General features: G+C 38.8%; 1 protein-coding gene across 2 annotated transcripts in view; it reads right to left on the reverse strand.

Annotated features, from left to right (window-relative positions):
- WDFY4 (WDFY family member 4) overlaps positions 1-12,160 on the reverse strand; it is a 778,336-nt gene that overhangs the window by 418,314 nt on the left and 347,862 nt on the right. For both annotated transcript variants that reach the window (XM_069240880.1, XM_069240879.1), the window contains exons 29-30: positions 3,388-3,487; positions 1,453-1,658 (exon numbers count right to left, since the gene is read on the reverse strand). In XM_069240880.1, coding sequence (XP_069096981.1) covers positions 1,453-1,658; positions 3,388-3,487 — 306 coding nt within the window. The remainder of the gene's footprint in view (positions 1-1,452; positions 1,659-3,387; positions 3,488-12,160) is intronic.

Here is a 12,160-nt window from a genome sequence, read left to right on the forward strand (position 1 = left end):
AGGAGATATTATGGGAGCTCCATTTAACTGCCTTTAATTTCCTTACAGAATATATGAGCAACAGGCATTGTGATTAATTAATTACCCTCTAAAGGAAATCTAATACTATATATAGTTTGTTGGGAGCGGACCTAACTACACAATAATAAAAACCATGTGGTTTGACAGAAGAGACTGGACTGTCTTCGTTTTAAATCAATCTGTACAATGTGTGATGAGTAACACTATGCAAACCCATTCCTTACGCAGCAGTATTTTTCATTTTAATCAGTGCTTTTAATGCTAGGTTGGATGAGTTCTGATGGAGGCATGGCATTAATGGGTACTTGGATGTCCCACAAAATATTAGAAACTGTTGATACGAGATCGATCAAGTAATAAAGGTCAACCAGAACAAGTACTGCAAGCCTTTCCATTTTCAAAGGTGTTGGGAAAAAGGTTCCAGTTAAATCTTCTAACTATTAGGAATCACTGCAAGATATCTACTAAGATTTTAGATGCTGGGGAAAAGCTGAACTCAACAGACTGTCATTTCATTCAACAAAACAACTATGTACCATATTTGCCCCCTAGGAACAAAATCTTTCCGTTTTACCTTCAAGGATTCTGAATTCAGCTATTCAGTGCACGCCCTATTCTTCTCACCGGACCCTCTTCTTCCACAATGCCATTTAAGATTTTCAATTCTGTGGACTGCTCTCACAGGGTTCTCCTCTTCCTCAGAGACCTGAGGTTTGAACCATCTTTTGCTCATTTACCTTTTTCTACTTTGTAAAAGAATGCCAGCCCCAAAGCCTTATTCTATTACAGTACTTGTTATCTTATCTAGGCCTTTGTGAAATTTATGTATGCTGTCATAGTGTTGCGTAATTCCCAAATTCCACGTTAGGCACAAGTGAACTTTTTCTCATTTTAGATATCAGTGTTGCATGCCATTGTCAGGGGGAGACTGGCCCTGTGCAAAAATGTTTCACTGGGAGTCATTTTCTCCTTGAATGAGACATTTTCTCCTCAAACCAGTCTCACTTCACTTTCTCGAGGTAACTTTTGGGAAGAAAAGATACTCTTGATTGCAGAGAAATGATTTCATGTCATATTAACAGATTCATAAAAATTATCAATGTTTCACAAAAATAAATTTCAAAATGTGCTTTGAGAATGTCTCGATCTTTAGATGATCACCCACTCTGATTGTCACTCTTTTTGTCTCTTAAGGATATACAAACCCATTTACAGTTTTCCTTCCAGAGCCCTGGCTTTACCACTACAAATCACATGTGCAGCCCTATGTCCCATTCTCCTCCCAAGAAACCCAATATTTCCTCTAGGTTTGCAGCTGACAGACTACTGACCCTGCAGCATCTTTCCCTGTTCCAGCACCATGAGGATGTCAGGCTTCAATGTCCAGTACCTTGGAACCCCACCTCCTAGCTTTCTGTTTTCACAACTTACCCATGAGAATTTCCACACCAGCAGTGCTGTTCCTAAGCCAGGATCCAGCTTTCACCACATTCTTGAACTTGTCCAGCAGAGGTGGGTGATGTAAGAAGTGCACCAGTAGCCTCATGCCAAGCTCCACAGTAGTTGGGTGAAGATGACTTTGTACAAATAGTAGAAACCAATCAGGTCCCAGCGACATATATATCTCTTCTTGCTTCCTAAAATGTATGCATTAAAAAAAAAACAAATTCAGGGAACTTTACCTGTAATATGTTATGAAGTATCAGTCGTTATTTTATAAACTTTCTTTGTAGTTCACCTGAATGATGTGAGAGTCTGTATTCTACAGATAACACTAGTAAAATGGATTAACCATCTTCCTAACTATTCTACTGCCTTAGGACAATGTCATACACAGATAAACTTTAGATCCTTGCTTTTGTCATGGAGTCAACCACTAAATAAACATATTTTCATGTACAATCTTCTTATTCTGGAACAGACTAGGATAAACTGTGCAAGGTGAATCAAATATTACTTCTCCAGTTGATAGCACCAGAGAACAGCCAAGGGCATTTATCTAGAGTTAGCCTTACAGATTATGTCAAGCATGAGAAATACAGGATGAGTTTAGAAAGGCCACAAACTCTTCCTAGAAGGAGAGACAACTGGATACCAATAATAAAACAATAAGACAAGGTAATACTTTCCACCAAAGAGGAAAGTCATCTTGATAGAGGTCACTGACTGTAAATGTATGATAAACTGCAGTCTTCATCCCTAGATATGGGTCTACAAGGAGAAAACCCAATGACTGGATGTATAAAACAGGTCAATCCCCTCTATCAGATGTTTAAAGAAAATTGATAGGGCCAATTGACAGGGCCTCCACATTTAAAATATTGATAGGCCAAATGCCTATGGGATGCCCAGGAATAAGAGTGTTATTTCCAAAAAACACACATTTGAATGATAATGGGGCTGTGACTGCTGTCTGTATCTTGAGCCAACAGTTTGAAAATTTATAGAGAGCTGACCTGCCACCAGTGTCCAGTGCCCTGGAAAGGGGTTGTAGAGTGAGACCTCTCTGCAAAATCCATGTGGCATCGCTGAATGCTATGCCACTGCCTTTACCGTACAGGTAATGACTCTAGAGCAAGATACAGAGCAGACAGCAAACTCTCAGACTTTATAGCCAATCCCTTCATAGAGCTCTCGGCCGAAAGCCATGGTCAAATGCCATGGTGATATAAGTAGATCCTCAATCAGCTCTGACTCTCCTCCTTCTTGTAGAGCTTAAAGGAATTACTTTCGGAAAGGGCTGAAAATACCCTAGTGTAGATTACAGATCAGGTATTTCATAGGGAGTACTTCTTCATTGTTTGAGAACTTCATTTTGTGCCACCTTCTCCTATGCTTCCTTGCTCAGATGTGCTTGACCTATCCTCTCACAGCTGCGCCATGCAGACAAAAAGGTTAAAGGGTTTAGTGATACCAGGATTCTTGTATCTTTAACAGCATTGGCAAATGTCCATGTATAATGGAAGAGTAACTCTTCTGGTATGAAAAGTGACCTTCACATAAAGATATCACACCTGTAAACACCCCTCAGCTTTCAGAAGAAGTTACCTGTGGTTCAGATTGATAGAAGCGTTTACGTTATCTGTGCTGCCTACATTATGCCCAGATTCAGCCCAGAGCTCCCTGTGCAATACAGAGTCAAGGTTTACTTTGCAGAAGACAATCAACCAGATTAAAATAACCCTTGGAAACTTGTGTTCCTGCTTATAAGAGACACAGCACTATTGCCCTTTTTGAGCATGGTCAAGTTTAAATTGCATATAGTTAGCCTCTCTGTAACGGCACAGACATATTAGAAAATGAGACACTAGAATGGTATGCTGTCTCTTCAGCAACTACAGGACATATCATGCCTGATCAACTTACACCAATGACAGATGGTTGCCATCTGCACAAAAGACTTGTAGCATCACCATAAGTAACTGCTGCCTCAGCCAGATGGTCCTCGCTGATGCTTTGCTGCAAGCTGCAGAGATCAAATGGGAACATTAACCAAACTACAATGTGATCAGACATCAAGCAAGTGGTCAAATACATCATATAGAAAGGAAACGTAAAAGAAGAGATGAAGGACATCAAGATTTTTGAAAGATATCAATGAAATGGTGAAAGTTATCATAAAAGAACAAAAAGATAACACGGAAATTGTGAATCACATCAGCCATCAGACAACAAGATAAGGATATTTGGAGAAATGATTAAACATTAACAATGTGCTGAAAACATGAGGGAGAATAAATTTACAGACATCAGACATCAAGGAAACTGCAAAATGTGATGAGCAAAATGTATTAGGAGAACCTTGATAGATATCGGGTAACTGGAATAACCACAAAATGGCATCACACACCAAGGAAAATTGTTCATTATTACAAGAGAAAGGTAAGCACCAGATATCAAGAAAATGTTACAATAATATCTTTACAGATGCACAGTGGGACAAATGTGTAGCCAGAAGTACATATAGACAACAGATAAAAACAACCTCCTTATTATGCAAACATACAGAAAAGTACACATATTGTAAAGTACAGACAGGTACACACACATATGTCCGTACACCAACATATACCTGCAGATGCATGGTACAGATGCACATCTGTAACTATATATCTGCATATACATGTACCAACAAGTTCATATAAACTAAAATCATACACCTACAGATCTATGAATAAACATGAGCCTCTAACAGCGAATTAGCCAAATCAGACCCTTGTCTGAAACAGAAACGACTAAACCTCTTGGAAAGTCACTACAGACCAAACTACCAGCCCATACCAAAGGGAGAATATGTGCTACAAAAACTGCAATAAATTAACACAATGGGACGTAAGATAGCACTACAAAATGAACACTACATTATAAAGATATGCAAGCTAGCAAAACAACATGTCAAAAGGTGTCATGACATAAGTTAACATGACACACAGCATGTTTTAGAGTTTGGAGGAGAGTGTACTCAGTTGTAATGGCGACAGAGTGCCCTCTTCACTAAACTGAAGGTCTCCCTGCCTCATTTAGAGTCAGGCAGAGGTTCATTATGTCGACGGTGGAAACTTCTCTGGCTCCACTGCTGACATAAACCTCCGACAGCCCGAAAGAGCAGGGGCATATTTCTATGTGTCCACTCACTCTATTTAGAGTGGGCGAACAAAAGGCCAGTTTTCAGTGTCCAACAGTGCCAGGTAAAACCTGGTAGTAAGAGGCACTGAAACTGCAAAACGCCCCACTTGTCATGGGTAAAAACTTCCACGATGAGGGATGAATGTTTTTCCTTATTTTTCTAAAAAAGAATCCCACAAACTATTTGAGTTTGCTGTGTGGTTCTGTTATGTTGATGAACTTGCAATGAATGAACAGCTTTTCTAATTAGAATTTGTTATCTAGAATATCCGACCCAGTAATTGAATTAGAATTTGTTATCTAGAATATCCGACCCAGTAATTGAATTAAATGTTTATTAATTGATTGTGATTGATGCAACTGCAGAACTAATGAAAACTGTTCCTATTTCTCAAACAACTCTGTGGTTATTCTGTATAATTCTTCTGGAGTGTTTAATGGTAGTTGCTCTTATAAGATTGAGATTCTACAGACAATTTGGACAACCTACATTGATTCTGTATTGCTATCATTATTTACGTGACTTTAGCATTGTTATTAAAAGGGCAATACATATTTAAACTTTATTAATTTGGTGTGGTAATTCATGACCACATAGAACTTCTTACTGCATATTGTTATTGTTTATGGCTGATGGTTTTCATTGTTTGATTTGGTGATCTTATTATTCCTGTCCGAGTCAAAAAAATTGCATCAACCTCTGAAGGTAGTAGATATCACTGCTCTATTACATGTCACCTATGCCTAATTTAGGAGGTTACATACACACAGAATGTGGTAGCAGAAGATGGTTTCGTCTCGATAGGAGAGAGATCTTCTAAGGTTTTATTTATTTGTGAATGGGTTTCATCTCAATTGGTTTTGCCAATGCTTGTTTAGAGGAAGTTGGTATGTTTCCAGTGTTTTTGAGTTTTAAGTAGGTTTTACGCTTGCAATCCTTTGGCCAATCAAAGGTGAATTGTGATGTATGAGTGAAGTAGGGAATTTGTGTACTCCAAAGTAGTTGGGTAGGGAGTTTGCATATGCCAAAGGGTGAGAGTAGGGAAGTCATCATACTTCAAATGAGTGTGGCGCTTTGTGCTCAAAAACTGACCACATGCTTGTTGTTGTAACAGACCCTGTGAAGTCTAAGACTCCGGAGTATTGTACAAATGAATAAGACACTTGTTTGTTTGTTACTCGTCTGCAGTGTTGGTGCAGTTGTTTTCCTAGTGTGTGTTAAGTGAGTGCTATTTTGACAGAAAATAGGTGATTCATGAATGCAGAAGGAGGATCTGGTATTAGTCAAGGGTGAAATTTACAGGGCAGATTTTACTTGTGCATGAGAGAAAGCCACAGCCGGAAGAGTAGTAGTTTGTGCGAAAGGCCACAATTGAAATTTCCGTACAGCTTCCAAAGTGATAGTCCTACCTGTAGTAAGCAGACAAGTTGGTTTCTGATGATTTTTTTTTGTTTTTTTAGTGTTCCCAATATTTTGCAGTTAGTTGTGTGAAACGAGTTTGAAGGATGAGCCACAAGGCTTTGTCAGCTGCTGCGTGAGCCATCACTGGGTCCGCGCTGGGATTGGTCAGTTGGTGAAAGGAGCCACGCACGGACTGGTGGACAACCTTGAACAGCTACTGATTGAGAGTAGAAGCAAAATGGATTTTGGGATTGAAATACTTCCTGTTCTAGATCAATGTTGTAGTTTTAAGCCCTATTAAAGGTAAAATACTAAAATGTTCAAAGCATTAAAAAGTGTGATAAGAGGAGATGCTTCATTCCAGATTCAATAGGAGAAATTACTCCACCAAAATTTACACCAGCATATATAGTAATTGAAGAGAAAGGTCCATCAGCATGTATTTAGTTAAAACAGCGGTGTAAAATAACAGAGAAAGAAGGGTGCTCAGCTTTTCCTTCTCATGGAAGTTTTAATATGAGGATTTTAGAAAATATGAGGAGAGTACTTTATGAATTAAAGCCCCCTCCAAGACCAGCACAATTTGAAGCCTCAGCTATTTGGGAGTTATTAGCCAGACTACAAGAGAAATTAAAATTTGAGAGACAAGTGCGCACAGGTGACAAAACATTGCTAGAAGCCCAATGGGATAGTGAGCAGAAGTTTTGGAGAAAAGAATCCTTAAAAGGGATTGCAATGTTTCCCGCAATTTCACAAGAGAAAGGGGACAGTGTCAGACCAAAGACAAAGAAAAAGAATTCTGAAATAACTAAGTCAAAGTCAGATGAGGCTAAAAGATCATTGACTTATGACAGTGATTCAGATGATGATGAATTTACAACACAATTATTAAGAAATCCCTCTCCTCCATATGCAGCAGAAGAGGCAAATCAAGCTGCTGGTACTAGTCCAAGTGCACCTCGGGTTGTGGTAACACAGAGTCAAGTACAGGTCACAACTTATGTTATTACTGTTACAGTAACTCAGACTCCTGTGATTTAAACTGTAGCTCAACCTGTAATATATTCTACAGTTCCTGTTGTTAGTTCTGCACTGAGTGTTGTAGTTCTGGTGGCACTACAGATTATTCAGATATCAGTGATGGTTCAGGTGGAGTTTACACCTAATTCAGTAACTCCTGTGCAAGTTGTTAATCAAACTGAGACAATGCCAATATATACTCCAGTAACAATACTGCACTTGAGTTCCTCAGTATTTACAGGTCTGAGTTCTGGAATAATTTACTTGAGTAATCAGAACACTTCATCAAGTCCAGAAGCATTAACAGTTCCTGTCACAATTGGTTCAGTTGTTCCATTGTATGCTCAGGGATATAATGAGAGCAATATGCAGATTTCTTATTAAGTTATTGCTCCTATTTTGTCACTGTTTAACTCAAATGCAGAAATGGAGAAACTCAATGCTACTGCGGGAGTTATGACTCCAATTAATCAGACTTTTGACAAAACAGCTTCGCTTATAGACGTAACTTGTCCTGTGATCTCACAAACTTAGATGTCTCCAAATTCAGTTCTAGTGTCACCTGAAAGAGTGATGGGTCCACCATGCAATACTCCACAATGTGTGCCTAGTGTGAATAATAATGGGTCTTTACAAGGCTTGACAACTCAGCAATTAACAGAATGGTTGGAGAAATGAGTGGAGCATCAGCAATGAAAACAATTGTTGAAGGGGAAAGAACACTGAATCTGGCAAGATTAAAATTAGAATTAAATGAAATGATTTGAGGGCACACTTAAATTAACTAGCATTGACTCATATAATCAATATGAGTTACGTTCCATGTGTAAAGATGTCACAAACGGAGCAGGGTTGGTGCATCAGAAATGATCAGAACTTACAGAAAAATATGACGTGGATATGGAGTAATCCGAACCATTAGAGAGAAGTTACAGATTAGAATTTGATTAAAAAGACATCGCAAACATGAGATCACCTGGAATGAAAATTCATATTAGAGAATTAATCCAAAGTATTTAAACATGGTGAGCATTAGATAAATGGGAAGGGAAATGGGTAAAGAAAAGAAAGCAGAAGAAAAGAGAGTCTGCGACTTCAAACTCTACTGACACTAAGCAGACCGATAGTCCAGTAAAAATATTACCAATGAGAGAAATTCCTGGAGAGAATTATGTTCATGTCCCTTGAAGCATGGGTGATATTTTGTCATTCACAAATGATTACCCGAAATTGAGAGGGAAGCCAGTGGAATGGTACCAGCAGACAGATAGGTTTGCGAAACTTGCTAAATGTTTATGAGAAGATTTAAATACTCTTTTAGAAATAGTGGCCCCATCTGATTTATGGATTGAAAGCAAGAGAAGTATTGACTGGCCAACAAGAGAGCCTCAACAAGATCCGTTTACAGGCGCGCCGTCCCCAGAAGTAATGAAAAGTTATTATAAAGTAATTGAATTTTTTAAATGGAGAATTTCCCATAAATATATTGATTGGCAGAGAATTGATGGGACAGCTCAGGAAGCAAAGGAGTCAATACATGCATATTATAAAAGGTTGTTGCAGGCATTCAAGCATTACTGTGGTACAGAGACAATTGAACCCAAAGACATGATTCATTTCATGTTCAGGTTTGTGCAGGGGTTGAGACCTGAAACTGGTAACATTCTTAAGAGTCATTGGATTTGCCAGCAAGCAAAACGGATTGATGAAGTATTGCAGTTTGCTAAATATTGCAGTGTCAAAATTGACATGAAACAGAAAAGACTGAAAGAAAAGGTGATGGTGATGTAGATTAGAGCAGCACAATTAGGGGTGCAGGGAGAACAACAACAACAGGGAAGGATGCAAGTGGTTCAGGGACAGGAGTGAGGAAGAGGACTAGGTGGTGTGGGAATTGGAAATTGTGTCTATTTGAATACTAATGTTAATACAGGTGATATGCAGGCAATGAAGAAAATGTTACCTTGTCATGCATGCAGTAGTTTTGGACACTGGAAGCGGGAATGTCCTTTGATGGTGCAGGAAGGTGTTGTGCAGATGAATGAACATAATCTTTTTTCCAAATTTGAGAGGACCAAGAAATCGGAATCCTAATGTAAATATTTAGAATATGAATAATCAAATGCAGATTCCACAAATGCATATTTCCCAACAGCAAGTGCCACGTTCTCAGGTACCACAACAGCAAAATCAACAGCAGATGCAAATGATGCCACAGCAGCACCAAATGCAAATTCCTGAACCTCCAATGGCACAGCCGCAGGTTATTGTTCCTCAGCAGATCATGGGTCAAACGTTAAGTCAAAATAGTCAACAATTGATTACACAATATCCCTTACACAGTGAGGATGAACGGAGTGATGAAATCATGAGTGGAAGTTCGGATGAGGAAGAATGTGTGCTAGCAGCTTCATCAGAGGTAGATCAGAGTGGCCCCTATGTAAATGGAACAGGTATGGGTCATGAACTTTCATTCTTGATTGACACAGGAGCTACACACACTAGTGTCAGAACTACAGAAGTTCCCAATGTGCCACTTTCTGTGATAACAGTACAGGTTGAAGGAGTAGCAAATCAACACTTGACAAATCTGATTACTGAATTGATTCCTGTTAAAATTGGTACTTTTGAAGGGATGCACAAATTTGTAGCCTATGACTCAAGTCCAGTATGTCTGCTGGGAAGAGATTTGTTGTATAAAATAAGATGTTTGATTACTTGCACAAATTATGGAATTGCCATTCAAACAAATGGTGAAGAGGAATCATACATACCAATTATATGTAATTTAATTAATGAAACATTCCCATTGATTACTCTTTTCACTGTGTTTACAGTACAGTACCTGCCAAATGACCTACAAGGTACAGTTATTCTAAAAGTGTGGGATCTTTCTGGAAGAGATATTGGTCTCATTAAAGGAGTGGAACCAGTCAAAGTCACAGCTAAACCTAATGCAGTTTCCCCCAAAACTCCCCAATATCACATGGCGCCAGATGTAATCAAAGGAGTTACTCCTGTAACTGCAGCAACAGGTTTTTAAAGAAGTGCTGAGCAGCCCATGCAACTCACCTATTAGGAGTCTGTAAAAACCTAGTGGGAGATTTCGCATAATTCAGGTTTTGAGAAACATTGATGACATAGTGGTCAAATGTTTTCCAGTGGTACCTAATCCAGCAGTGAATTTATTCCAAATTCCATGTGACGTAGTATGGTTCACAGTAGTGGACTTATCACAAGCATTTTTCTCAGTACCTCTACTTGGGGATAGCCAGTTCTCTTTTGTTTTAAATTCTGCAATTGTGAGTATTCCTGGTGTAGAATTCCCCATCAATATTTAATCATGTGTTGAAAAAGAATTTAGAATCATTGGAAATGCCTTTCCAATCTACATTGGCTCAGTACTTTGATGCCTTAATGGTTGCTTCAAAGACATGAAGAGCATGCATGCAAGATAATATTGCCATATTGAATCGTTTGGGTGAAAATGGACATGAAGTGTCTCCAACAAAATTACAATATTGTCAAAAAGAGGTGAAGCACTTGGGACATCAAATAGAGAAAAGTGCAAGGAAAGTGTTGAGAGAAAGGGTTACAGCTATATTCCAAATGAACCCTCCTGTTACTCAAAGAAATGTGAGAATGTTTTTGAGAATGGTTAGTTACTGTCGCCAATGTATTCCCAATTTTTCTGTCATTTCTAAGCCTGTGCAGAGATTGGCCCACAAACACATTACTGATCCAGTACTCTTCGATGAGGCTTGTAAGAAAGCTTTTACTGAGCTAACAGAGAGTCTGTTCAAAGCACCAGCTCTGGGAACGCCTGACTACAAAAAAACATTTTTGCTGTTTTGCCATGAACGCAATTGTTGTGTTTTTTCTGTCCTAACACGGGTACATGGTGGTGTAAATCATCCTATAACATATTTTTCAGCTACTTTGGATCTGGTTGTTGCCGCTTTACCAAGCTGCCTGAAACAGGTGGCTGAGGTTGGTACTAGTCCTGCCCAGAGTGAAAGCATTGTGAGGGGACATCCCTTAACTGTTCTGGTCCCTCACGCAGTTGAGATCTTGCTTACCAGGACCAAGACTTAATATCTGACAAATGCTTGGTTGACTCGCTATGAGTTACTGATTTTGGGATCACCGAATGTCACCCTGAGAAGGTGCAGAGTACTTAATCCTGCTACTTTGCTACCTATGGACACTGCTAAATTTGAAAATGCAAATGAAGTGGAACATGACTGCGTGGATGTTACTGAGCTGTTCACCAAACCCAGACCTGATATTCAAGATACTCAGTTAGGGAAAAATGACCAAATAACTTTTGTTGATGGTTCCTGTTAAAGAGACAATGTGGGAACATTGAGATCTAATTGTGCTGTGTGCACCATCTCTGGTTTACTCAAAGCTTCATGGCTTCAAGGAGCATTTTTTTGCAAAAGTGGCTGAATTGGTTGCTCTTACTAGAGCATGCTGTATTTCATCACAGCTTAAAATTACAATTGATACAGATAGCCAATATGGATTTGGAGTTGTACATGACTACGGGCAGCTGTGGTACTAGAGAGGTTTTAGGACCTCTTCTGGCACATCAATAAGAAACTGGGATAAGATTTATGAATTGTTGGAGGCTTTACAATTACCTGAGAGAGTCGCAGTTGTGAAATGTACTGCACATCAAAAAGCAAATGATTTTATCTCTATGGGTAATGCATATGCTGATCAACTTGCCAGGTATTGTGCACGTAATTGTGCCACCTTTAAAGAAGAAGGAAAAAATAAACCAGGTACTGATGTGACAAGTTAAAGTTTTCTGTTGACAATGGTTGACACTTGGGAAGAGGTTAAAAGATTACAAGACGAAGTACCAGAAGAGGAAAAAATAAATTGGATAAAATTAGGATGTAATCAAAGAGAAATTGATGAAATGTTGGTTCAAATAAAGGGCAGGTAGTTTTGCCAAACTGTCTACTGATACACATGGTTAGATACTATCATGGTCAAACTCACATCAGCAGAGATGCAATGATTCGAACAGTTAAGCAATCCTTGTCCAATTCAAAATTTAGACAAGTTGCAGAAGCTATT

This window comes from Pleurodeles waltl, chromosome 6 (genome assembly GCF_031143425.1).
Source record: "Pleurodeles waltl isolate 20211129_DDA chromosome 6, aPleWal1.hap1.20221129, whole genome shotgun sequence".
In the NCBI taxonomy this organism is placed as follows: domain Eukaryota; kingdom Metazoa; phylum Chordata; class Amphibia; order Caudata; family Salamandridae; genus Pleurodeles; species Pleurodeles waltl.